The following is a 24,472-nucleotide window of genomic DNA, read 5'->3' on the forward strand; positions in this document are numbered from 1 at the left end:
AAATACTTCCATTGCAAACACTCGTTTGCCAGCCTCAAGTAACAGCACCTCATCCCCAGAAAAGAAACAAGATCCATACGTCTCCATAGCAATTCCAAAGCCTTTGACTCTAATGCTGAAATTAATTTAAACTCAACTGTGAACAGGCAGGAGGAAAGAAAAAAAAACAACTCAAACACACTGGTTTCCTGAGCTAGCTCTTGGACGGGGTATAAAGATTTGAGGCCTCTGTTTATAAAGTGAGAGCAATGTGATCTTTGCTGAGGAAGAGGTGAGATGAAGGCACTTCTTTTTGGCAGATTTTGAAAAACAAGTGATGGCACTAACAGTTCTTGCCCCCGGTATATACATCTACCTTCCTACTACAGACATCACAGCAGTGACATTTGAAGGCAGAAAGTTTCTGGAATTACACAGTTCACAATGTTCCTCTGGCTTGCTATACTGTGCTGGATTTTGCCCTCTTCCCCACTTTTCTACAATGACAATAACAAGAAAACCTCAGAAGCCCTTAAAAACCACTTCCTACTATAAACTATAATTTGCCAAGGAAAATAAAACGCAGAGACTCAATTCTGCTAGCCACTTCCCTCTTGCCACCAGTGCTGATTAGTGTTTTATTGTTGTAGATGCAGCAGAAAATGTACTTTTTGCTTCGTGTTACATTAAGCAGCTGGAAAGTAGGAGTGCATATGGCACCATATGTTCACCCTGCTGGAGCCAACCACCAAGATCTACAAGCTAGCACTGCAGTACGTTACCTGAATGCTACCAATGTGAAATCAGAGAAATACCAGGAATATAGAGTAAGGGTATCATCTAGTGACCACTTCATGCAATTGCGACAGCAACACCACAGCAAAATTGCATTCAGGCCACGGTGAATGTTGTTTGATGTGTGGTAGGAGGGGAAGCAAGACAGCAAGTTTCTTTAATATATCGAGTCTGTAACAGGAAGCGGTAGACTTCAGAATTAAAAGCAGACACCACCAAAAACCTGCACTGTATTACATCTCATTAAGAAGCCAGAAGTTTAAAATAAAAGATCACTTGCATCTGTTATTTCCTGATGATCATCAGGCCAATGACAGGAAAGAAGAGACCCCTTTGTCTTAGGTGGTTATTTTGCTGACATTTTTGGAGAGTCAAATTCATACCTAAATACAAACACCTAAAAGACACTGTGCTACCAGAAGTCAAAGTCAGGCCTTACAGTTTGCAATCCGTAAGTAAGTGCCATGAAGCCTTTCATAAGTAGCTTTGCTTTAGATGAAGACAGCTCTCTGCTATACCTGTGTGAAGGGCTGAAAGATGCCGATAACCTTTAAGAGGCACCTGTGCTCACCTGGGGAACCCTAGTGACATGGTCACCCAGCAGTGAAGGTGTGGAAAGCACCACATCACTAACCGTGCAGCTGCACACACCATAAAACTTCACTGTTTGCCTCAGTGACTCAGCACAAGATGGATAGGCTGCCTTTTCCTGTGCTGAGCTCCCTGGCAACAGCTTGCACTACACATCTTCACTCTTCTGGATTTCCTCCCATTTTCTTCCCTTCTTCCTCCTGCCCTTTTCTTCTCCCCTTCTGATCAAACCAACTGCCCCCCTTCAAAGTGGTTTCTGCGTTTAAAAAGAAGAAACAGACCTGTATTAATCTCAATCTTCATGTAAAGTTTTTCATCAATCTGACTGACCATTGCCCTTTTCTCACCTATTCTCTCCATATCTCTTACTGAACAGGAATTTAGTGATAAAATATACCTTTACCCAAATAGCCCAATTTTTTTCTGGTGAATATGGATATAGTCCTCCCAAAGGCTCTCAACAGTTCATTGCCTTGAGTAGACCAAAAAGCTTCTCAAGTCAACAATTTGTCATTGTTTCTATGAAATGCCATCAGATCTATTGCAGAAATAACATTAAAGACCTAGATTCATCACCTAGGTCTGAATTCATGATGTCAACAACATGCACGGAATGAAATTCCACCAGCTGAGCAGCTGAACTTGAGCTCTGGTGGCTCTGCATCAGTGGAGTACAAAGCTGGCAAAGCATTAAGCCTTACCTTGTGTACCATCATCATTGTCCTCACTCAGGAGTCAGAGAGAGTTGCAGTCAAAAGTAGCAGGAAATATTTGTCTTTAGTTCAACTCTGACCTTTTCAATCTGTTTAGGTTTCAGACAGAAATAGGAAATGAGTTCCACAATCAGGAAGTATAGCTGCTAAAGGCATTTGCCCCCAGGGGCTTGAGGTTCAATCTCAGACAAATTAAATGCCTGCTAACTTTGACCTCAGAATTACAGGGATTATCTAGCAATGAAATTTCCCAAGATCTGATTTTCCCAGGTGTCCCATCTCTCAGGGCAGCCTTCCCAAGCAAAGCACACAAAGCCCAATTCCCTGACAGCAGCCATGTGAATCTGTAGCAGCACAGCTGTGATGCGCTGTTGAAGAGTGAGTGATTAGCGGGGTAATTTCACCAATTTAAAAAGATTTTATGTAAACTGAAGCTTTATAAGCTAATTGTAAGCATCAGGAGACTCTCACCTCTTTAAAACACTACAAACAATATTCTCATGTATCCAGAGTCTTCTGTATGTTGCCAGTACTGTTGGGTTCAGCTCTGACTCTTCACATTAGCCCTCCACAACGTGCGGCTTATTAAAAGCCTCTTTCAGATTTTGTGGGGAGTGCTTAGGAAAAATTCAAGTGTTTCTCTGAACTGGAGCTGAGGGAGTGGAATGGAAGATGGGAAGAATCATTCATCTTGTTTTCAGTGGAAAGTACAGCTTCCTACCTAAACAGCATGTGCTCTCCCCATCCAGCTCACCACCTTTTCCAAGCTGTACAGGAATTTGCCTAGATTTAGCCAGCCAAAGCCCTGACATCAGTGCAATCACAGGATGCTCTGAACAAAACACAGCGAGAAGGTCATGAACCACTGGTACCAATGACAGCACCATGAAATATCCCTCAAGCACACCGAAGTGCAGATATGTAGTGAGAAATCCTATGCAACCACTGTGTTAATTTTGCCTCCATCTGATGAAGTCACAAATGAAGAGATATCAATGAAAAATAGCAATTAATTCTTGGAGGACCTTCCCTGTTGAATGGGAGAAGCCTGTTCAGAAAAGGAAAACAAAAATACACCTTTGAGCTAGCAAACAACCATCTGAATAACTGGTATTTTAGTAAATGTAAATGCCATCTCAAACAGCAAATTTTCTGTTCACCCCTCTTTTAGACAAGCCTGTAGGGTCACCACTTTGTCAGTGCTGAGCTTCTCCACAGAACCACCATTTCCCCCACTCCCACCTCCCTGAAAAGCAGCTCCTAACCTGCAAATATTAATGTGTTTTTATACTAGAATTTACCTCTAACACAGGTAGAGAGATAATGTCTGTTGTACATACTACTCCAGGGATAACCTAGAAATACAAACAAATGATAAAAACATAAATCAGTCCACATAAACAGGTTCATCAGGTTCATGTTTATGTATCTAAGTGAGTATCCATTACCTGTCTCCTTTGCAAAATAATCTAGTTAGCCAAAAATACACACTCAGTTTTGCCAAAAAGAAAAATGGAACACATTTCCCTCAATCATCCCATTCAGAAAAAGGCAACAGGCAACACTGGAACAGTTACAGATAAGAAAAATTCAAATTAGCTGTTCGCTCTAACTGTGGGATCTTGCCTGAAGTTATTTTATTTCTGCAAGCTTACTCATAAATCTTAACTCTACTGGTGCTGGTTGTCTTGGAAGTAACTTCAGCATTATGCTTGTTAAGTATGTTTAGTATTCATTATAAACCTATAAATCATCAATAAGTTAGTACCTGGATCAGAAAATTGGGAAATCTAATCATCCATTCCATTTTAAGTAGCTCTTCTCATTTTATAAATGCTGTTATCTATTGATAAAATATAGGATTCATGGAAAACACTGTGTGGGTTACGACTTAACAGTACAGAATGCGCATAAAGCACAGATGTGGATTTAGACCTCGTCTAAGGATGTACATAATTAAAGGTTTTATTAAAGCAGAAAAAAACTTCCTCTAGCTATTAAAGCACCAGCTGTTATCTTACCCCAATCCAGTCAAGCAGTGATGTGTAGGGCAAAAGCTTATCCAGGTTGTGAGTTTCTGAACACATTCTGGAATACAGGGAGGCTGAATGCAATGTGAAAAGATTCAGAAAGATGTGACTGTATAAACCATCAGTTATCAAGAACAGGCTTCACAGTCAGTTCCTTATCTGTGTAACACTTGTTTAGGGACAAATCCTGCTGCTGTCTCTGAAACAGCTTCCTCCATGGTGGAACTGGTCCCATTTTCTGCACAAAAGGAGGAAGGGAAGTCCAGATGGCTGCAGGGCTGGGTCAGCTGCTTGGCTACAGCTCAGCACTGCAGGGGTCCTTTGTATGGAGGCTCTAGGCACACAGTGCACACCCTGACTATGCCGAGGCATCAGCTATTACAGGAGAATGTCCTGATGTGCCAAATCCTTCTGAAAAAATGGCTCGGGCTGGGCTGGAAGAGATTTGTTCCTCCTCTCCAATCCCAGTTATTTACATCCCAGCTATCAAAGACAGGAGGCAGATGGAGGATCTGCTCTCCAGTGACCTAAAATAATGATAAATCTATTTGTCCCACCGGACAGAAAAATGCATTTGAAAATTCTGCTACCATTCTGATTCTGAGAGGATCTATATACCTTCAAAACTACTAAAATTGTCTCTAACACCACAATATGCAGGTCAGTGAACACAGCTCATAGCTAAAAAACTGGAGAAGAAGACAATCAGTTTGTGACATTGTGGCTTTTCCTTAAGTCATAATTAGGTTATGTCAGAAAATTCAGTATGCAGGAAAAGAAATACCTACCAATGATAAATTCCTGAATGGGATCAAAAGAATGACACGTTGACAGGTTCTCAGAAATCCACCAAATAATCTGTCAGATGAAAAGAGAGGCATTTGTCACATATCTCTGTTTAAGCTTATGTTGTAAGGGACTTGAAATGGACTGTAGAAACCTTTCTTTCAGAAAAACTCTTTGCATGAAATAGTGATGCAGAAATAAATGTTTTCAGGACAGCTTTCAATAAAGGATCTGGGACACGCCTGCTGATGAGCCTCTTGGCACTACCAATAGTACACGTGGATCAGATTTTTTTTTTCCTTTGACTTATATCACACCCTCACTCCCTTCTGTATGAGGCATCACTCACTGAAAGAACTCAGAGAAGGTTCTTTTTCCCACCTTCATTTCCAAGTCAGCTGTACTTCTGACACACAGAAGAGCACAATGTAGAGCTGCCAACCTCTCGCTGTCTCGTTTGCTTTTCTGTAGGAACTCTAATAAGGCACTGTCACTGATGCTCACTGCATATATTCGTCCTATGCAGCCATCTAAGATAGTTGACATGAGTGGGGACTGGATGGAGCCGTTTTGCAGCGTGTCAATTCTTGCATCCTCACCTGAAGAACACAGGATTGAGAAGAAAAAGGAATAAAAATATAACCTTGTACTGGCAGCCCACTTACCATCTCTCCCAGTGGCCGGAAGAGAAAGGTTCTGCTCTATGGTTACTGATTGAACCAGCAGGTCAAAACCCCTTTATTTATGCTAGCACTAAGGTTCACCACCACATCGCTATTACAGCAGGATTACAGATCCTTTGCGTAAGAGGAATCAGGCCCACCATGTAACAGCAATGCTTTTCACTCCTCTCTAGCAGAAGAGATTTTAATTTGGTATTTAAAACAGGTATTAGCCTCATGTGATGCCCCTGCACCAGTCCCCTTTATTTACCTTTCCTTCACCCAATTAGAAGAATGGATTTCTGTTTTCAAACAAAGGCCCTTCATTTCCAAAAATAAGCCACTTCCCATAAAGACGTGTTTATTGGAAATGAAATAACGTGCCTCTCAGATGAGACTAAATCAAATTGCATCAGCCTGATCAGGTGAAGGAAATACAGATTTCCTTTCCCCACACCCTCCAAACACACACATTTAGAGCAACTCAATTGGAGGAAGGAAATGTAAAATCAAATTTACATCTCCATGTGAAATTCGAGAACAGCAGAGGACTGAGAAGCGTATGCAAAGATGGGTGAAGGGGAACTACGAAACTAAAGCAAAGAATTTCAAATTCAGCAAAAGGTCCACTTCATAACAAGCAAGAAATATATAATAGATCAAGTCTGAAGTGTCATTTCAGAAACTTTTTAAAATGGAAAATAGAAAAAATGTTGCTTTTATTTTTCAGTCCCTCTTTTTCAGAGCACTATGCAATAAAGGAAATGTTGACCAAACACAATTTCCCCGTTACGAGATTTAAACAATTTTCCACTATGTCAGTAAAATCATTTCATGTAGCAGTCTTACTATACCTGTCAGAAATAAACTATAGCACAGTAGGTCAGGATGCTGAATATTCAGGAGGTGCAGGAACTGGCCAGGCAAATAAGCAGCCACATAGTAGTCTATTTAAAGAAATAACAGTGGTCAATTTAGCACTTGCTCATTTATTTGCTTTAAGAAGCTGTTTCACATGAGTCCCATCTTAGCCCACTTCTCTTTGATGGAATTGATTATATCTAGGAAATATAAAAGGAGTTAATTAAAAGCTGCTGTTGTATTAACACAGGAAATACTAGCAACACATTTGGGCTTCCAGGGGAGGTTTCAAGAGGCTTGAGACACTCAAGAACTCAGCAGCTGATCTCCAGAGCAAAAGCTGAGTCAATCTCAGAGGAAGTTGCTTACTAACAGTGAGGTATTGCAATATCAAATGCCAAATATAAAAATTAAGCAAAAAAGCAAAAAAAAAAAAAAAGTGTGGCAAAATAGCTTAACTATTTAAAGCCAAGAGAAAAATCCTTTCCTTCTAGAAAAGGGTTAGACCTTTGTCTCCCTGCTGGGGACAGAGAATGGCAGGCACACAGGGAAATAACATGAGTAACTTACCCAGATTCAAAAAGGCCACTTCCTTCAATTGATGAGATGCTGTTCTTTCTAGAGAAACTGTAAAAGTTTTGCTATAACCTAGGGAAACATAATATATTTAAAAATACATATATCCATCTGTTATAAGCCAAGTATAACTTTATAGCTAGAAAATTCAGCAGTGCCAATATACCCAAACAGTGATATTTTAAGACTGCTTTATGGGCTTGTCTGCACAGATGGATTTACTTCATACTGCACAGAGTTGCTGCGTACTTAGTAGACCTGCACCCACACAACACAGTTCTTTAGGGTGAGGAAACTGGCCGTGCACTATGCAGTCTGTGTTCATGTTTAAAGAAGCTTTCCAACTCAGAGCAAACACGTACAAAAATATCAATGCCCAAAAAATAAACAAATCCTTTACGTACCTGTACCTCACATTTTGGTGGTCCTTCAAAGGATTTTGAAAATTTCCAGTTTGTTCATCTGCACACCCTATTGCTATGGTTTATTTCAGATTTGTTTAAACTATGCTAATTTCAGACTCACTGTGCTTGCATGGGCTTTGCACCAGCACAACTGTTGTTTTATTCTAGGCTTGCACCAAACCTCCTCTGGCACCCACTAAGAATGACACAGATCCCTTTAATCTCCTTAATCTCTCAGAAAAGCTTGAGGTGAAAATAACTAGGGAGAAAACGACTGATTCTCCATGCTACCACATCCTAAAGGCTGAATGGCGTCACAATCAGGATGCTACTTAATACTGCATGAAAATTCAAGTTAAAATAGGTCCCCAGTTTGCAGAACCACCAAGGAAAAACGTAGATCATGAGCCATGCCACTCAGCCAGAGGGACAGGACTTTGATTCTTGACCCTAGCAGAGAGACATGTTTTCTCTCTGCTGCTGAAAAAAAAAAAAAAAAAAAAAAAAAAGTGAGACCTCCAAGACCAATAGCAACACAACACATGAAGGAATACCTAAAAAAAATAGTTTTTCCACACAAAATACTGACTGAAGTTTCCTTGGAACGAATCAGCATTCACCACCCTGTTCTGTTACTTGCCAACCTGAACGCTCACGCAAGCTACTACCAGCACTGCAGACCACACCTGCAGCATCACCATGTTTGTGTTTATGTCACAGCAAGAAACTGTTGGGACCTCCTTTGAGGGGAAGATTCCTTTTGAGTGTAAAGACACTGCAGCACAGTCCTTATGTCTCTAAAATGCAGCTTACACTCCCGATACCCTGCTGCTTCTATGGAATACCTCAAGACCAGTCTTATAATTCTCTCCCACAACCGGTGAATCTGAAGTGAATCCACAAACAGCTCTGCCCCAAGCAACTCCGTTCCTTAAAGGTCACTTCAGATGCAGCTGGTTGGTGTCACCATATTTATTCTCACTCTTTTCTTGGTACAGAAACAGATGTACAAAGGCATGGTTGGCTCCAAGCCATGCAACCCCCCTTCAGCTACACATCAAGAACATCTGGGGAAGCCAACCCTTCCCTGCAGATCAGCACATTGCAGAGTACTGCCACAAAACAAAATGGACTTTTCCAGATTGTTAATGCCTTTAAGCCAAAAATGCAGATAGCCCAACCCCACAATGTTCCAGCAAAGTACCATTAGTGCAACTGACACATGAAGATTTTCCTGACACAAGAAAACAAGGACTTCAAGTAAAACAGAAGCTTGCTGTCCACTTCAACACAGGTGCTCCACACTGTGCAGCTTATCACTTCAGAAATAATTGACCTCTCTTCCATATATCAAATGAGGAAAGATCTTGCTAATCAGTTTTCCTCCGATCAGAATAAAATAATGAAAATAATAAAGAATATTATTTAACAAGAAAAAAAAAATCTAACTTAAAATTCAGAGCTAGGGTACCACTTATGTAGCTACCATTCTTAAGCCTGTGGGTGTTGCACCTCTTGCTGTGAAAAATGACACGTTGAACTGGGACTCTGAACACACATTCAAGCTAAGAGCTGTTGGCTCTATTTCCCATACAAATGCCTTATGGCATAAGTACAACACACCTGCAGCTCCCACAGATTTCATTGATGTTGTTTGCGCTCAGCATGTCAGAAAGTCTGGCTAGAAAAAAAGAGACCCAACTAATAGCCACTCGTGAAGTCACTGGTTTGAAGCTATTAATTCAGCATCAGGCAGGAAGTCTACAGCAGGAAAGATGAGTCTGCAGACAAATGCAGCTGCTGTCTTTAGGACACCAGCGACAGTAGTTTATTGTCTGCAGGCTTCGGTAGCTATTTTTTTTGCAAGGCATTCTGCAACTCTTTCAGCAAAGTGACATTCTCCATATAGATATAATGAAGTCAGCACAACAGGTCGATCTTACCTTTATGTAAAAAATATATGGAGTATGTTACTACATCAGGAATATCAGAGGCTAGACTGCAACACACGCACAAGCCTCCTAAAAAGACAAAAGAAAATTGATTAGTCCACTTGAATACTTACAACACCTTTACAATGCACAAAACCAAAGCAAGGCTGTTTCAAATTAGAAACTAACAATAACAACCTCTCAAAAAAGGTAAAGGTTACAGAAATACAGACTATGCATCTCCAACAATCATTTACCTAGGGAAACACAGAGTAAGGAAGACCAGAGGAGACAATGTGGCACAATAGAGCCCTGAGTTCTGACATGACCAGTTGTTGTTCTTTAAAGAAGTACATTTTTAGCTTTTCCCAGAATAAACTATTCTTGCAGTCAGAAAACTGATCAAGCCTCTCTCTCTTCAGTCTGTTTCAATCTCTAGATATTTCCTGTTATGGGACTACCAAATACTCATGGAACAACAAACATGGTCTGTCTGCTTTCTAAATAATAATTTCATATTGGCAGCAGCACAATATGCTACCAAAGCTAGAAATGACAGTCACTTCTCCCTTTTTCCAGCCCAAAGAGCTGTGATTCCTTTTTAAGGACAAAAATCAGTCCTTGTCACAAGTTTATTTCAGCCAAGATGCTCTGTGTAGGAACGGTTCCCCCTGCCCCATCCACATGAACTCCCTATCAGACTGACAGACCACTTTGACCCCGTTGGGGGGTAGTCCTCCCTCCGTCTCTTAACAAAAACTTCAGTCCCCTACCTCCAAGGCTCTGGGGCAAGCCGCTTTGGCCGCCATGCTAGAAACAGCTTCCAAACCACGCTGTCCCAATACAGCTGGGAAAGACAGGCCACAGCTATAATCGTTCACCTTTTGCCTTTGCTGAAAGTTTATCACTCAAGGAAAAAGAGTAAGCAAATATTCTTCTAAAAAAAAAAAAAATTGTTTATATATATGAGGGATTAATATAAAAAGGCACCAAAAAGAAAGAGCACAAGTCCCAAAGCACTGTTACCAAGGTATTTTATACTTGGTTACATGCCTAGCACACAGAGCTGTACCACGGCTGTGATACAGATCTGGCTGAGGCACTCCACGCTTCTGAGGAAGGTAAATACTTTCTCTTAAGGTGTCATTTTCTTCTGCTTATTCTTAGCTGCCTGAATCTTGTTGGGAAGCTCGAAACAGTTTTGCTTGGATATTTAAGTCATTTAGACAACAGACAGGGCACGCTGCCAGAGCACTTGGCATCTGTCAGAGCATGCATAATTTTTAAAGTAGCAGCATCAGGACTCGTGAGGAAGATTGGAGAAGCTCCAGCAACCCACAATGCTGTTTTATTCCCAAAAGCTCCCTTCCAACACTACAAATGTATTTCGTGAATGCAGGAGGCTACTGTATACACTGTTCTGTAAATTGTGCAGCATGCAAGTGAATGCAAGTCAATTTGTTCAGGCTGAAGTGTTGGTGGGTGTATATGCAAGCTGATCACAACAACAGTGGCTGCAGGGAGCTATTACTGGGACGTACACATTCAACACCAGGATCCTGGTCCAAACGTTAATAAACTGAACTACAAGCAATAGAAAATATCAAATGGTGCTTTGTTAACACAGTTGCTGATCTGAGACACACGTGTTTTCATCTGTCCAAGCAAAGTTACATCTGAGACTGCCTCGGCAGTCCCATTAGTGCAGCCAGAGACTGGCAATGCAAGACAAACTCCCTTCTCCTCACCAGTGCTCTCTGCAAATTAGAGCTGGGTTGTGTTGATTCAGGGCAAGCTTATCTTCCTATTGCACCTATATGGTAAAAGCTTTCTGCCTTTGCATGACCAAATCTGTCCATTTCAAAAGCCTTTGCAAACAGGACGAGCTGGAGCTAAATGCCATAATGTGAGAAAACTCAGACGAAGATATTTCTGAAAAGGTAAGTCTGTCCAAATATATCAGGAAAAAAAAAGATCTCAACCACAACAAAGAAAAAACAGCATCTAAAAGTAAAGTTCTGCTCATATAGGGTAGCAGTTACTACATTCAGCAACATTACGAAAACAACTGCAGTTCATACCACCAAAACCAGAGTCTCATATGAAATACATATGGAGACGGGAAGTTTTCCTAACTTCAAACTCCTGGTTTCTGTCCAGAACCTTAGGATGTAAGGCAATAAGTTTTTCAACATGGCATCTGAGCACCACAGTTCAAATATGACATTGGATTAGCTCACTTCGTTTAGTTATGCTGGTTTAGGAATGACTGGCTGCAGCTAACTTCAGCCACGCAAACATCTCTCATTTAGATTCCCTCTACAAAGCAAATGATAAAATACAGATAGCAGCAACCATCCCCTGTAGATGCCTATTTCTCTCCATAATTAGAATCCAGACGCTTAGCTTTTAGGCAGATAAAGTTAGGTGAGAGTAACTCAGTGTTTATTTCATCTTACTACCTGCATTTTTTTGGAATACCAAGTAAATTTAACTTCTAAAGCATTAGAAAATGTAACAGCCAAGTATTGTTTGAAGAACTACTGAATTCTGAGCATATAAAGTTAATTCTGAGACTAGAACTACTTGATCTAAGCTAATCTAGAAGTACACAGCGGTTTTTATCTGGAGACTTTTTGTCTTGTTTTGCCAAGTGTAAGGAACAGGGCTACTTTTCTTCTACTGCAGCAGTTTGAGAAATAAAGAGTGATTTCATTCAGAGATCAGATTGGCAGTAGCCAAAAATAGTTCATTAAATGGGAAGCTGCATGGAACATTCCATTTAGAAGTTATGCCAATCATTCTTTGCCAGTGATAGCTAAACGATACAAATAGGGTATCAGCACTGCTAGTTGATGCATGCTAGCAGTTCATGCTAGCAGTTCCACAGAAGGCATAGTCTGTGCCCCAAGGAGAATGCAGTCTTGTCTTGTAAAACACCATAAGCAAGAAAGACAAGAGGGAATTTCAGTTCACATACCCACACCATCCTTCAACAACTACATATGGTCTCACTGCCAAAACCATTTGTTCTGAACTGCAGCTACTCCAAATAAACTGTGCAACGTCATCCTCAGTTTTAAAAAACAACCAGTGAAGAGCCACATACAATAAACTAACTTAGTAAATGTCAAATTATGTTTTGCATTAAGCACAATGTTCAGCATGAGAAAGGTTCCACACAATTTAAATACTGCATTGCCAGATGGAAAATAGCATTTTATTTCAGGGTAATCAAACAATAGACTTGATGGAAGAAAATTTCATCCTGGCCTAAAAGGAAGTGACTGACTCTAAGCAAACCCTAGCAAAGCATAGCTTTTAAAGGAAACAAGTATATGAATCAATAACCTTTTCTGTTCTTAGTCAGGCAGTTTGTATATGAAATGCACATAAAAATACTCAGTCTTGCTAACAGAGTAAAACTAACGTAATCTACATTCGCTATACGGAAACTTGGTTTTCTTTTGCTTCTAATTCCTTCCCTGTAATCTTTAAGTGTACCGTCTGCCCTGGTAAGAAAAAAAAAAAAACATATAAGGAAACTGTATTTCACTTGACTTGCCTTCATGGTCACTTCAAGGCAACTGGCAAATACCTCAGCAACTCACCCATGTGCACAAAAGCATCCTTAGAAAGTGAGATGTGTCACAGTAGTGGCTTTGCATCACACCTCTACACAACTCTCTAGACTATTCAAAGGTAAACCAGATACCATCTGCTTGGCTGATACCCCGCTTGGCTGTATGGTCTAATTTAGAAGTTGAAATTGTAGGTGTCTGTGATGAACAGATGTCTCTCGAGACTAGTTTTTAACCAAAAAAAGCTCTAAGATGCATTAGGATGCAGGTTAAAACTTATATCCTAAGGGTTTAAGGAACACACCAACATATAAGTATTAAACCACTAAGTATCACATGCTCAGTACATACCAAGTACCACATACTTGGACCCACTATCACATACTGGCATTTATGTGAAACTCTTGCAATCTGTAATGTAGATGCTCCGTTTATGCACATGCACTCTGTAACACGGTTACATGCAATGCCAGATACCCAGACAACAGACCTCACCAACACCTTCCCTGCATTTACTTTCAAACACATATTTGGTCAGCTTTAACATTAAACGGCTCTAACATAACACATGACTGAGCTTCAGGACTGCTCCTGCTCTGAAACTACAATAAAATGCTTAATCAGAAACATTTTGCTGTATGGATGCACTATATCAGTTCTTTGGAGCTGAACTAGTCACTGTCTCAGTGTTAATATGTAAAACTCCAAGTAGTCTTCAGCTTAACTTGTTATACAGCTTTCAGAGGGTAACCAAACTAAACAATAAAAAAGCTGTGTACTTAAAATTAAGCATTTATTAATGAGGTTAGAGATTAATACACTGAGTAGTTTTAAAAGTTAACGTGGTTAACCTCAATGAAATATTTAGAAAGACCAAATAATGTGAAAGACTAAACTGTATACTTACCAGAAGCTAATGTCTGTCTTTTTTTTTTTCCCCTAGGGGTATTGCTAGAAAAGTTTCCAATCTGTAAAGAGCTATTGATTCCTCCTGGGATACAAAACTACTTGCCTTCTCCCTGTTATCTGTCACATATACTCTAAAGGAATACAGAAGTCTCACACATGCGAAGAGTAACAACTATACATGTATATAATGTATTACAAAGAAATTCCTAGTAATCAATTATGATTACACTCTATGATAATTACATGTGGAGAGCATCATAATATGACATTTGTATTTATTCGTCACCTGCTTTACTTGTAAAAACCCGAAGATTCAAAGATTTGGATGTAACATCTTGGTCTTGGCAGTCATCATATCCAAAATTCACTAGTCTATGAGCAAATAAAGATCATTAAATAAATCAGTTCTTCATCCACAGTGACTCATCACAACATAAAGACCATAACAGTTGCAATATAATAAAAATATACTAACTGAACTATAATCAAACATTCTCTAATGCAAGTTAAATCAGGCTTTAAGTGATCAGCTTGACGCTGTTAGCTATAAGAATCACAAGACTGCGAAGTTACCAGAAACCAACAATTCTTATTACAACTGCATGATTTCATATGCACTTCTTGCAGCATAACCCAACCATTCCAACTTTGATGTGCAAGTGAGTTTTGAAGAAGTATCAGAAATCCTGTCACTTGTTGTGCTTGTGAATTCTATGGCTTTGCAGTCCAGCTGAACCATTCTTGTATCTGTAAAGCTACATTTAAATCTGCAAGCAGGCACACCAATTCCAGTGGAAGTACTTGAAAAGGAAAGGAAAAAAAAATCATGCTCACATGGAACATGTGATGCTATGATATTCTTTTTGTCTCATGTTGGTTGTGCTTTAATGTTTTTTGGAAGAATAACAGAACACCCCAAGTTGGAAAAGACCCACAAGGATCATCAAATCCAACTCAGTATGAAGGAGGGAAGGGATGCCATCCAGAGGGACCTGGACAGGCCTGAGAGGTGGGCCTGTGATACCTCATGAGGTTCAACAAGGCCAAGTGCAAGGTCCTGCAGCTGGGCCGGGGCAATCCCAAGCACAGACACAGGCTGGGTGGAGAATGGATTGAGAGCAGCCCTGAGGAAATGGCCCTGGGGGTGTTGGTGGATGAGAAGCTCAACATGAGCTGGCAAAGCGTGCTTGCAGCCCAGAAAGCCAACTGTGTCCTGGGCTGCATCAACAGCAGTGTGGCCAGTGGGGCAAGGGAGGTGATTGTGCCCCTCTGCTCTGCTCTCGTGAGGCCCCACCTGGAGCCCTGTGTTCAGCTCTGGGCCCCCCAGCACAAGAAGGACATGGACATATTAGAATGAGCCCAGAGGAGGGCCATAAGGACGACCAGAGGACTGGAGCACCTCTCCTACAAAGACAGGTTGAGGGAGTTGGGGTTGTTCAGCATGGACAAGAGAAGGCTCTGGGGAGACCTTACAGCGGCCTGCCAGTGCCTAAAGGGGGCCATACAGGAAAGCTGGGGAGGAACTCTTTGTCAGGGGTGCAGTGATAGGACAAGGGGGAATGGCTTTAAACTAAAAGAGGGGAGACTAATTAAATTAGATACTCAGAAGAAGTTCTTTACTCTGAGGGTGATGAGACCCTGGCACAGGTTGCCCAGAGAAGCTGTGGGTGCCCCATCCCTGGAGGTGTTCAAGGCCAGGCTGGATGGGGCTTTGGGCAACCTGATCTGGTGGGAGATGGCCCTGCCCGTGGCAGGGGTTGGAACAGGGCAGTCTTTAAGGTCCCTTCCAACCCAAACCATTCCAGGATTCTATGAACTCCTGGCTCTGCACAGGCCTACTCAAAAATTATATGTCTGAGAGCATTATTTCAGACAGGCTTCTTGAACTCCATCAGACTCTGTGCCATGAGCACTTCCCCGGGCAGCCCGTCGCAGTGCCTGAGCACCCTCTCACTGAAGCACCTTTTCCTAACATTCAACCTGAACCACCTGTGGCACAGCTTCATTACATTTATATTTTCATATCTTTAAGATCTAGAAGTCTTAGTTTTCCCATGCAGAACGTACAACAGATAGTTCTAGTCAGTCTAGATTGGTTTGTTTGTTTTTTGGGGTTGGGGTTTTTTGGATGGTTGGTTTGGTTACCCTCTGCCCCTCCCAAAAGAATTTGGCTCCCACAGGGATATTCACCTGAGGTTTCTGCAAGAATTTTGGAGAAAAAAAAAAGTACTGAAGCTCTTAGAAGAGTTGGATATTTTTTTTTCAGTACTAACAACAAGAGCATATATTGCCCATTTTGGGCAACCTGCATGTGCAGGAGCACTGTGCTGAGCATTCTGCATAGTGCTGAGACATCCTGAGCACCCCATTCTGGGTAGGATGCTACTCAGCTACCTTCAGTTATTGATATCATTAACTGTTCAGATATCTGAACAGGCCCTTTTGGAACATAAATTCAGCTAACTGTAGATAGATGAGGATGGGATGAATTATGACAGAAACTATCCTGCTCTTCCTCAGTTAAGAGGGAACCTAAGAGGGCCTTAAGGAGACAAGCTCAGATGCAGTCACTGTAGGCAGAATCTATGAGTCTTAGCCTTTGAAACTGCAGGCTGCCTGGAAATAGCATGCTGGAGAACAAGAACAGCACAGGCAGTGCCTCATGGACAATAAAAAGGAGCTACTAGTCTGGTTAACTGCCCAGTAAAACATGTAACAGCAATTAAAAATGGAGAGCTTCCCTTGACAGGAATTTCCACATCACTACTACAGCATGCCCAAGACTGAAACAACTCTCTTTAACTAGGTACCAAATACTCAGAGAAATGGTGTTTTAACATATGGCTAGCTCTTTAGAAAAATCATTTTTAAAAACAGCACCAAAAAAGCATTCAAGGATTAAATTACATTTTACCATTGATGAAAATGAGAAGAGCTGGAGGTTTGGACAAAAAAAATGTGTCATTCAAATTATTCTTATGTTCCAGTACCACATAGGTAACTCCAACCAAAGATACTATGGTTCTAAACCACATTTTACTTCACTTTATAAAATATTACTCTATATATTAAAAGGAAAACAAACAGATCCTTACTTTACTCGTGTGTCAGTCACAGAAATATCCAGGTGTGATTCCAGCTGTTAATCAAAAACCAAAACCAAACCTGTTATTTAGTGAGATCAGGATGATTACTGAACTATGTTTAACATTTCAGCCCAGTAAAATGTGCCACACACATTTCAACAGATTCAACATTTTAACAAAGACCAAAAAAAAGTTTGTATATCCTCTATAATCCTTACTGTCTCAGACAAGTCATAAAAGACTCTTAGAAGATATGAGTATCAATTATGAGACAGTTAACCTCTTCTATTAGAGCAAATTTTAACACCTGGGACAAAAGTTTAGTGGTACTTGTATGCTTAGTCTTTTTAGTTTTTATGTTCTCTGTCTTCTGACAGCAACAGATTTTTCTGTCTCACTGAAAACTGCCTCAGTAATCCAGTTTTTGTCTAGTGTTTGATAATCCTGATTTTCAATACCCGAGTATAAGATCAGTGTACTACCATGAGCATCACATACTTCTAGGTCAGTATCCGTGCAATTCCTCTGAAATTACTTTACCATGGTGCAATCTGAATATGCATGAATAAATTCTTGAAAAGAATACAAAACAAGAACAAAAAAACAAAACACACAAAAAAGGAAAAAACAAAACCAGTTTCCCTCTGCAAAACGTCTGTTTTTGAAGATTAAACAGATACTGAAACTGATCTCATTATCAGTGCCTGGAAGATAAAATTACATCCAACTCAAAACTAGCATATAATAAAATTCTAATTACTTACTATTGTGTTAAAATTTTCATCAGGGTAAAACTGGACACATTTTAAAGTACACCTTGATTCCTAGAATGAAGAGGATATGTTCTTTAACTAATTAAAAACATGCACATCATATAGACTGGAAAGTGGATTCCCCAGCGTTCTACACACTTAACACGCTTTGCTAACAAATATGCAGAAGTTAGGGGACAAAAGAAGACATTAAAAACCACATATAACCCCCCACAATAGCACTCTGACATGCTTCCTTCCTGTCTCAGATCATTATCTACCAATCATATAAAATTGCGTGGGCCCTCACTTCAACACAGCATTACATGTCTCACACACACACACACACTCTAGAATGTTAAACAAAAACTTTTTCACAGCTACCTGTGTGGCAAAAGGAACCGTATCTTATTTTGGTCAGTTCAAAAAGGATCTCTCAAACAAAAACAGGAATGTGTTTCTCCATCACGGTTCACTTCCTGTTATTTCCTAACACTTCTTTGGCAGCTAAGAAAAGCTGAGAAAAGTAGACTTTCATTTATGCAGAATACATCAAATGCTAGTAGTCCTTCAGGCAAAACAAACAAGCAAACAAAAAAAACGTGAGGAGTTTGAGCATTTCTAGCCAAGACTGAACTCATTTGGTACATTCAGTATGCTGTACACAGGCTTACTTTTCAGATGTGAATTCTGTAAAAGAGGCAATACACTCCCACAACTTTTAGTAGATTTAGATCCTTTTGAACAAAAGACCTTTTTAAAGCCAAGAAAACTAACAAACCCATCCATTTTTAGAGGAAGCACTGAGACTATCAGTCTTCCTGCAATTACTATGCACAAATGGCTGTTCAAGCAAGCCTGGCTTTTGATTTGGGTTATTTGAGACAATAACAAGACAGCCTATAATGGAAACCAAACTCACACTATTATTACACCACACTCTCAGAAAGCTTCACTGTTATGAGACAGACAGGAACAAAACCACTAGAATAACACTGATTTCACCTTTGGAACAATGTAGAAGAGTCTCTGTTCCGTCATATCCCATTGTGCCCAAATGAGATCATCTGCAACTCTGGCTCTTGGAAGCTGACCTGAGTTTTGAATCACCTAAAGGGAAAGAAAGCGCATTAGAGGTCATCACGTAAGGTTCTGTAATGATTACACACAGACTGTGCTTTAAAGAGAAGAGCAATGACAGAAGAGGCTCAAATACTTTGGTGCTTGAAGGGAATATGCTACATGTCAGCAGCACAAGGGCCACCTCTGCTGTGTGCAAGATACTCAGGTTCAACATCAGAAAGTTTCTAGGGTACTCCAACTACCAAGTATTTCCAGAGCCTAGATTTCCTCCATAAAATGAAACACTGGGGTCTGTGACACAATTTGTTAGTATATTAGATGTATGCTTATTAATAATAAGTGCTTTAAGTGGAACATGCACATTCAGTTAGCTGAAAATAAATTGATGTTTGAAAGGCAAAAAACATATTAGACTCTAAGTACTGTGAATGTTCCAATCTTTTTTTTTTCCCCTCTAAGTTTTATGTCTTTTTTTTTTTTTATTGAATCTTTTCCTGGGACACTTGGACTCCCAGAAGGCAAAGTCAGGAAGGTGACTCTACAAATACATTGAATGGTTTAAAAATAAACGTACCCTATGTTTTCTTCCAAATTCTAACATCCAGACAAATTCAGAAACAAAGTTACTTTCCTCATAGATTATTTGATAAACATTTTTTACAACAAGCTTTGTGGTTAGCAGGATATATTGCCAAGTTACAAAACAATTAGCTAAAATTAAAGGATAGATGCTTACATTCTCAAAACTCAAGATTTTTCAGGACTTACCACTTTGTGTTCTTCTTCCGCAACAACACAAATATCAAATTGTTCAATATCTTTAAAACAATAAAAAACATTTCAGTAAAAACATACATTTTTTACGGGTTTTTATATAGTTAAACAATTTCACCTCTTAGAATGTTATGGGAACCCATTAGACCCAAGAAAGCTCAACTCAGTGCAAGAGATATTTGATGTATGAACAGAGGTGCCTACACAGAGGCCTGGACTCTTCCTCTCCTGAGAGGGTGGCATCAGTGGTACCACCCAGGGCAAACAGTCCTCTGCCCACATCGTTGCAGCACTGTCAGAAGAGCGCTACATGGAACATGCCAAACCAAGCAAAGGATGATGCTTGCAGAGAAAGAGCATGCACAGCAGCATGCTGCCCTTGCCCTGTTTCACTTCCTAGCAGGAGTACCACCTCGCAAGCCTTCCCATGCAAAGCTGCTAATAGTTACTGGTAGTCTACCTATGTTAGGGGTGCAAAATCAATCCGAAAGATTTTATAAACGGGACTGTTTTTGATCAAAGCCCTAAGTGAACAGATTATGAGATTAGCTCTGCCTACTTAACTCCAGCTACCTAAAAATTGGCATCTAGCTTAGCAGAAAAGACAGGCCTCTGCAAAAAGATGGGAAAAGCCATGTCAGTCTTTGATAAGAGTAAAGGCAAGACTGCCTTTTGCAAGGCAGTCTATCCATTCTCACTTATTAGGCTGAAACTCCCACTACATGAGGCTCAACATGCAATGTAAAGCCAAATCCAAGGAACTTTTGTCCTGTTCTTATCCCCTTGTCATGCTATTAAATCAGAATCCATTTGTCATATTCAATGGGGCTATTCTAAATTTCTACAGGCAATTATAAAAGTATAATGTAGCTTTTCTAGAATTTAAGATGACTGATGAATGCATGAACCAAGAAAAAAAAAATGCAAAGCTGTCCATTCTTCCAACGCTGAAAAAAATCTCATTAAAGCATATAGCTTTTGAAAGACATTCAGGATACCTAGAATAGTTCATATTTTCTTTTCATTGTTTTTCCCCAATAAATGACTATAAAAAAACAATCCCTGATGGGCATCTTAAAGGAGAAGAATGACAATGTACTTTCAAAATATTAACTCACATTTATCTTCTGAAACTAGCAAGAGGCGACTTTCTGTAGAAGTATTTCTGCCTTCAACTGGATAAAGGAACTATACAGAAAGTTTCACAAAAGTAAGTAAATAACTACAGTTGTTTACAGCACTTATTTAAAATATTTAGCTGAATAGTTACATATATTTAAATAAAGCCAAGCACATGCATGACATTCAATTCATAAGAACAGCTATTATTACAGACTAAGAGTCATCAGTCACTATCACAAGCTTAGGGAGACTGAAGAGAGGGGAAAAATGTAGCCTACACCTTAGATAAATCCTACTTCTAACATTTTACAAGATTTCTCATCTTTTTAGTGTACCAATGTTTTTGTTACATTATCTCTCTCTCTCTTACAACACTTGCAAGAAACATGAGACTTTTCTGGATTCTATCACTTTGTCCACACTCCATTAAGAAGGCTTGCATTTAGATTATTTGAATGATTTACCTGCACTCGAACGCAGCTATCCACAGCCTTCAGGACTCTCACATTATTAACAGGATGAATTTCAATTAGCAAGGTTAAATATTTGGATACTGCAAAAAGAACATGTTTTAGATAAGGCTTTTTTTTTTTTATATATATATATATATACACTTTTATCACTAAGAGAAAAAAAAAAGAAACAAGAAAGAATAAAATACTTCTAACAGTATTAAAACAATCCACTTGTAGTACCTGACTGTAACAGCCGGCTCACTCTTTCTTCCTCTGTGTATTGACGGAAGCTAACCGCTAATCCAGAAAAAGAACACAGCAAGCATGCTATTAATCTTACTGAATACTCTTGGAGAGCAAACATCACAAACATTTTACAAAAATATGCATTTTAAGAAGCAACAGAAGCTCCCCCAGATGTAGGAGACATACATAAATGCAGGTAAGAGAAGTGAGCAAGGGGTGTGTTGGAGATTTTTCTTTTACTGTAACAGTAATGACATGAGCAACACAGGGTTCAAAACAGACCCATATGTAATTATAAACTCAAATGTATCATACAAATAACCTAAATCATCTTTAATGATGACAAAAAAATGAATCATGAAACATATTTACCCAGTAATGTCCTTTCACTGTTGACTGAACAGCTGATTATGCGCAGATCTCTCTCAAACATATAGAGGTGCTATAAAGGAAATACATCAGCAACAATAAATTATTTTTAACTACATAAAGATAACCATTTAATTACTACTCCTTAGGAAAACATCACTGAGCAGTTCACCTTTTCATTTCTAAAGCAAATTCCTCTTAAATCAGACGAACTTCAACCCTCACTTCTGTCACTTCTCCTTTTCCTCATTTGTTTGTTTCTTAATGGTTCTTTTGAGCTCTAGTTGCCACTAGAGCCGTACAGCAAAGCTTTACATCAGTATGAAATCTTACCCATTTCATACTGTTTTGGGACACCTGCAAAGACCCGTTATCACGGTTTCAACCACTGAACCGTGGTGCATTCAGTTTTAATTTTTTTTCTCACAAATAGTAGCACCAGACAGACCGAGGAGGCACACATGACAATACAAAAAAATCATTTACTTTTAAGGGCACATGCTGTGTTTAAGAGGGGACCTTGAACTGGTTGTTTAGAAATCAAGACTCCAAACACGACACTACTACTCCCAAGATGTTCTGTAATCTTAATGCTGCTGAGCATCATGTGAGTACTTTTCATTTCTCTCCTCCATTTCAAACAAACATTTAAATGCTTAAGGAGATGACACACTGTGTTGCGAGGCATCCAAATCTAAAATCCTATAGCATTGCCCTCACCAGGCAGAAGCATGGTTTTGCTCTCACCTCATTTTCTTTAGTTTGAAGGTCGTACAATCCAATATGGGTATCTCTCTGATTTCCCTACAGGTGAAAACAAATCAACACTGAATGTGCATACAAGTTTAAACACAGTTGTTGTTTCTTCTCCAACCCTTCTTTCCTCTTTTCCCCCCTTCCCTTGGCACACATCCTCATACGCTTCCCTGTCCTGTAATACAGGCAGTTAATTATCTAATTCCAAGAAGGAGAGGCAAGAATGAGAACAGTGTGGTGAGCTTTTTTTTCCCCCCTTTCAAAACTAACACATGTGACAAAGCTGAAATGTAGCCAATCCACTGCCCACTGGCTGTGCCGTATGCCACTTGCCTCTCTTACTTCGGTTCTAAACTGGTTTAGTTAGCAAGGAAGAGATCTCTCTGCAGGAATGAGAGGAGACACTACACTGGCCTTGGGAAGATTTAAGGCTGGCATTCCAAATCTCACAGACTTGGGTCATCACGCCAAAACAGAGCACAGAAACATCAACCATCACCAAACACAGCTTCCAGAGATCTGGCTGCAGGCTGGAAAAAGGATTTCAGTTCTACCTTAGGAAACAATATTCAGCCTTTAAATAGTATTTCACAAGCTCAAATGAGACCATTAGGCTGCTGCCTTTGAAAAGAAGCATAATGTACACCCTTTCTAGCTTATCGATAGCAACATGCAATGTTTGGGACACTCTAAGACTATACAGACCAAAACTTTCTGGTACTCTTTAATATGCCTTATATCTTCAAACTATGTTTTAATTAAAAAAAAAAAAAAAATACTGATTTTGCCTTGCAGCATATCTTGTTTTGCAAATCAAGCTGAAATCCATTAATCAATATGCTCTAGGTATATGCACTAAATTGCTAAACTGTCAGAATTAAATCCAGCCACATCGTTTGTACTCAAACAATGAACATCATTGTTTTTAATTACAGCTTGAGGGGTGGGGGGAAAGGGTAGAAATCTATGGTTATTTACAAAGTTATGGCATCTCGCCCTGTGAAATTAAAACAAAAGCCTGAGTATTCTCTTCCTCAAGGGTCTATTTCTAAGTATTTCATTACTGTTGTGGCTGTGACAAAATTCTTTTGACTTCTAGCTTAAACAAGGGAAACAAAATGCCTTTATGTTAAGGCATGGGCTTCAGGCCTGCTAGCTTAAGGTTAAGCAAGTGATTTCACAAATTGCCATTCTTTCCAAATGTGTCAAACTCTAACATCCTCTGTACTTACAACTGAAAAATGCATTTTACAAGACTGGTAGCAGGGCTACATCAGTGTCTGGCCCAGTGCAGAAGCTAATACATTTGCTTTCATGTTTCCTGCAAAGATTCCTGTTCCAGCTTTGCAAAGGAGAAGCCCTGGCACTAGCACTTATCTCTGTTACAAACATCTTCCTTTATGCCAATTTTCAATGTCATGAATGACAGACGCTTTCAAACCCAGAGTACTATGCAATACTCTAAAACACACTTGAAAATAAAGCTCGTTCTCCACCCTCCCGATTTCAGGAGGAAGGCATTTGGTCTTCTATTTCTGAAGAGACATTCAGAAATACCATTACACTCCTGAAACAAAATTATCAGTCCTAAAATTTCAGTCCTGAATTAAGGTATGTCTGCATCAGCTGCAGAAACAAATAATTTACATCTAAGTTGGTACCAACAGTTTCAGCCGACAAGCAGAATTTGTATTGATCATAGAATGGTTTGAGTTGGAAGGGACCTTAAAGATCATCTCATGGCATCAGCCCCGCTGCCATGGGCAGGGACACCTCCCACCACACCAGGTTGCCCAAAGCCCCATCCAGCCTGGCCTTGGACACCTCCAGGGATGGGGCAGCCACAGCTTCTCTGGGCAGCCTGGTCCACTGTGTCACCATCCTTAAAGAATTTCTTCCTTATATCTAATCTAACTACATGTATAACCTTTCTGGGTTTAAAGCCATTCCCCCTTGTCCTGTCACTACACCCTCTGACAAAGGGTCCCTCCCCAGCTTTCCTGCAGGACCC

General features: G+C 39.8%; 1 protein-coding gene across 3 annotated transcripts in view; it reads right to left on the bottom strand.

The window, feature by feature from the left end:
- GSAP (gamma-secretase activating protein) overlaps positions 1-24,472 on the bottom strand; it is a 48,189-nt gene that overhangs the window by 17,719 nt on the left and 5,998 nt on the right. For all 3 annotated transcript variants that reach the window (XM_084304372.1, XM_084304371.1, XM_084304373.1), the window contains exons 3-19: positions 22,453-22,509; positions 21,709-21,778; positions 21,331-21,387; positions 21,100-21,188; positions 20,632-20,701; positions 19,508-19,557; positions 18,662-18,766; positions 17,669-17,728; positions 16,914-16,957; positions 14,105-14,190; positions 9,341-9,418; positions 6,988-7,065; positions 6,411-6,503; positions 5,276-5,493; positions 4,897-4,966; positions 4,100-4,182; positions 3,380-3,433 (exon numbers count right to left, since the gene is read on the bottom strand). In XM_084304372.1, the coding sequence (XP_084160498.1) occupies positions 3,380-3,433; positions 4,100-4,182; positions 4,897-4,966; positions 5,276-5,493; positions 6,411-6,503; positions 6,988-7,065; positions 9,341-9,418; positions 14,105-14,190; positions 16,914-16,957; positions 17,669-17,728; positions 18,662-18,766; positions 19,508-19,557; positions 20,632-20,701; positions 21,100-21,188; positions 21,331-21,387; positions 21,709-21,778; positions 22,453-22,509 (1,362 nt within the window). The remainder of the gene's footprint in view (positions 1-3,379; positions 3,434-4,099; positions 4,183-4,896; positions 4,967-5,275; positions 5,494-6,410; positions 6,504-6,987; positions 7,066-9,340; positions 9,419-14,104; positions 14,191-16,913; positions 16,958-17,668; positions 17,729-18,661; positions 18,767-19,507; positions 19,558-20,631; positions 20,702-21,099; positions 21,189-21,330; positions 21,388-21,708; positions 21,779-22,452; positions 22,510-24,472) is intronic.

Source organism: Netta rufina (genome assembly GCF_964035555.1).
Source record: "Netta rufina genome assembly, chromosome: 1".
Lineage (NCBI taxonomy): Eukaryota > Metazoa > Chordata > Aves > Anseriformes > Anatidae > Netta > Netta rufina.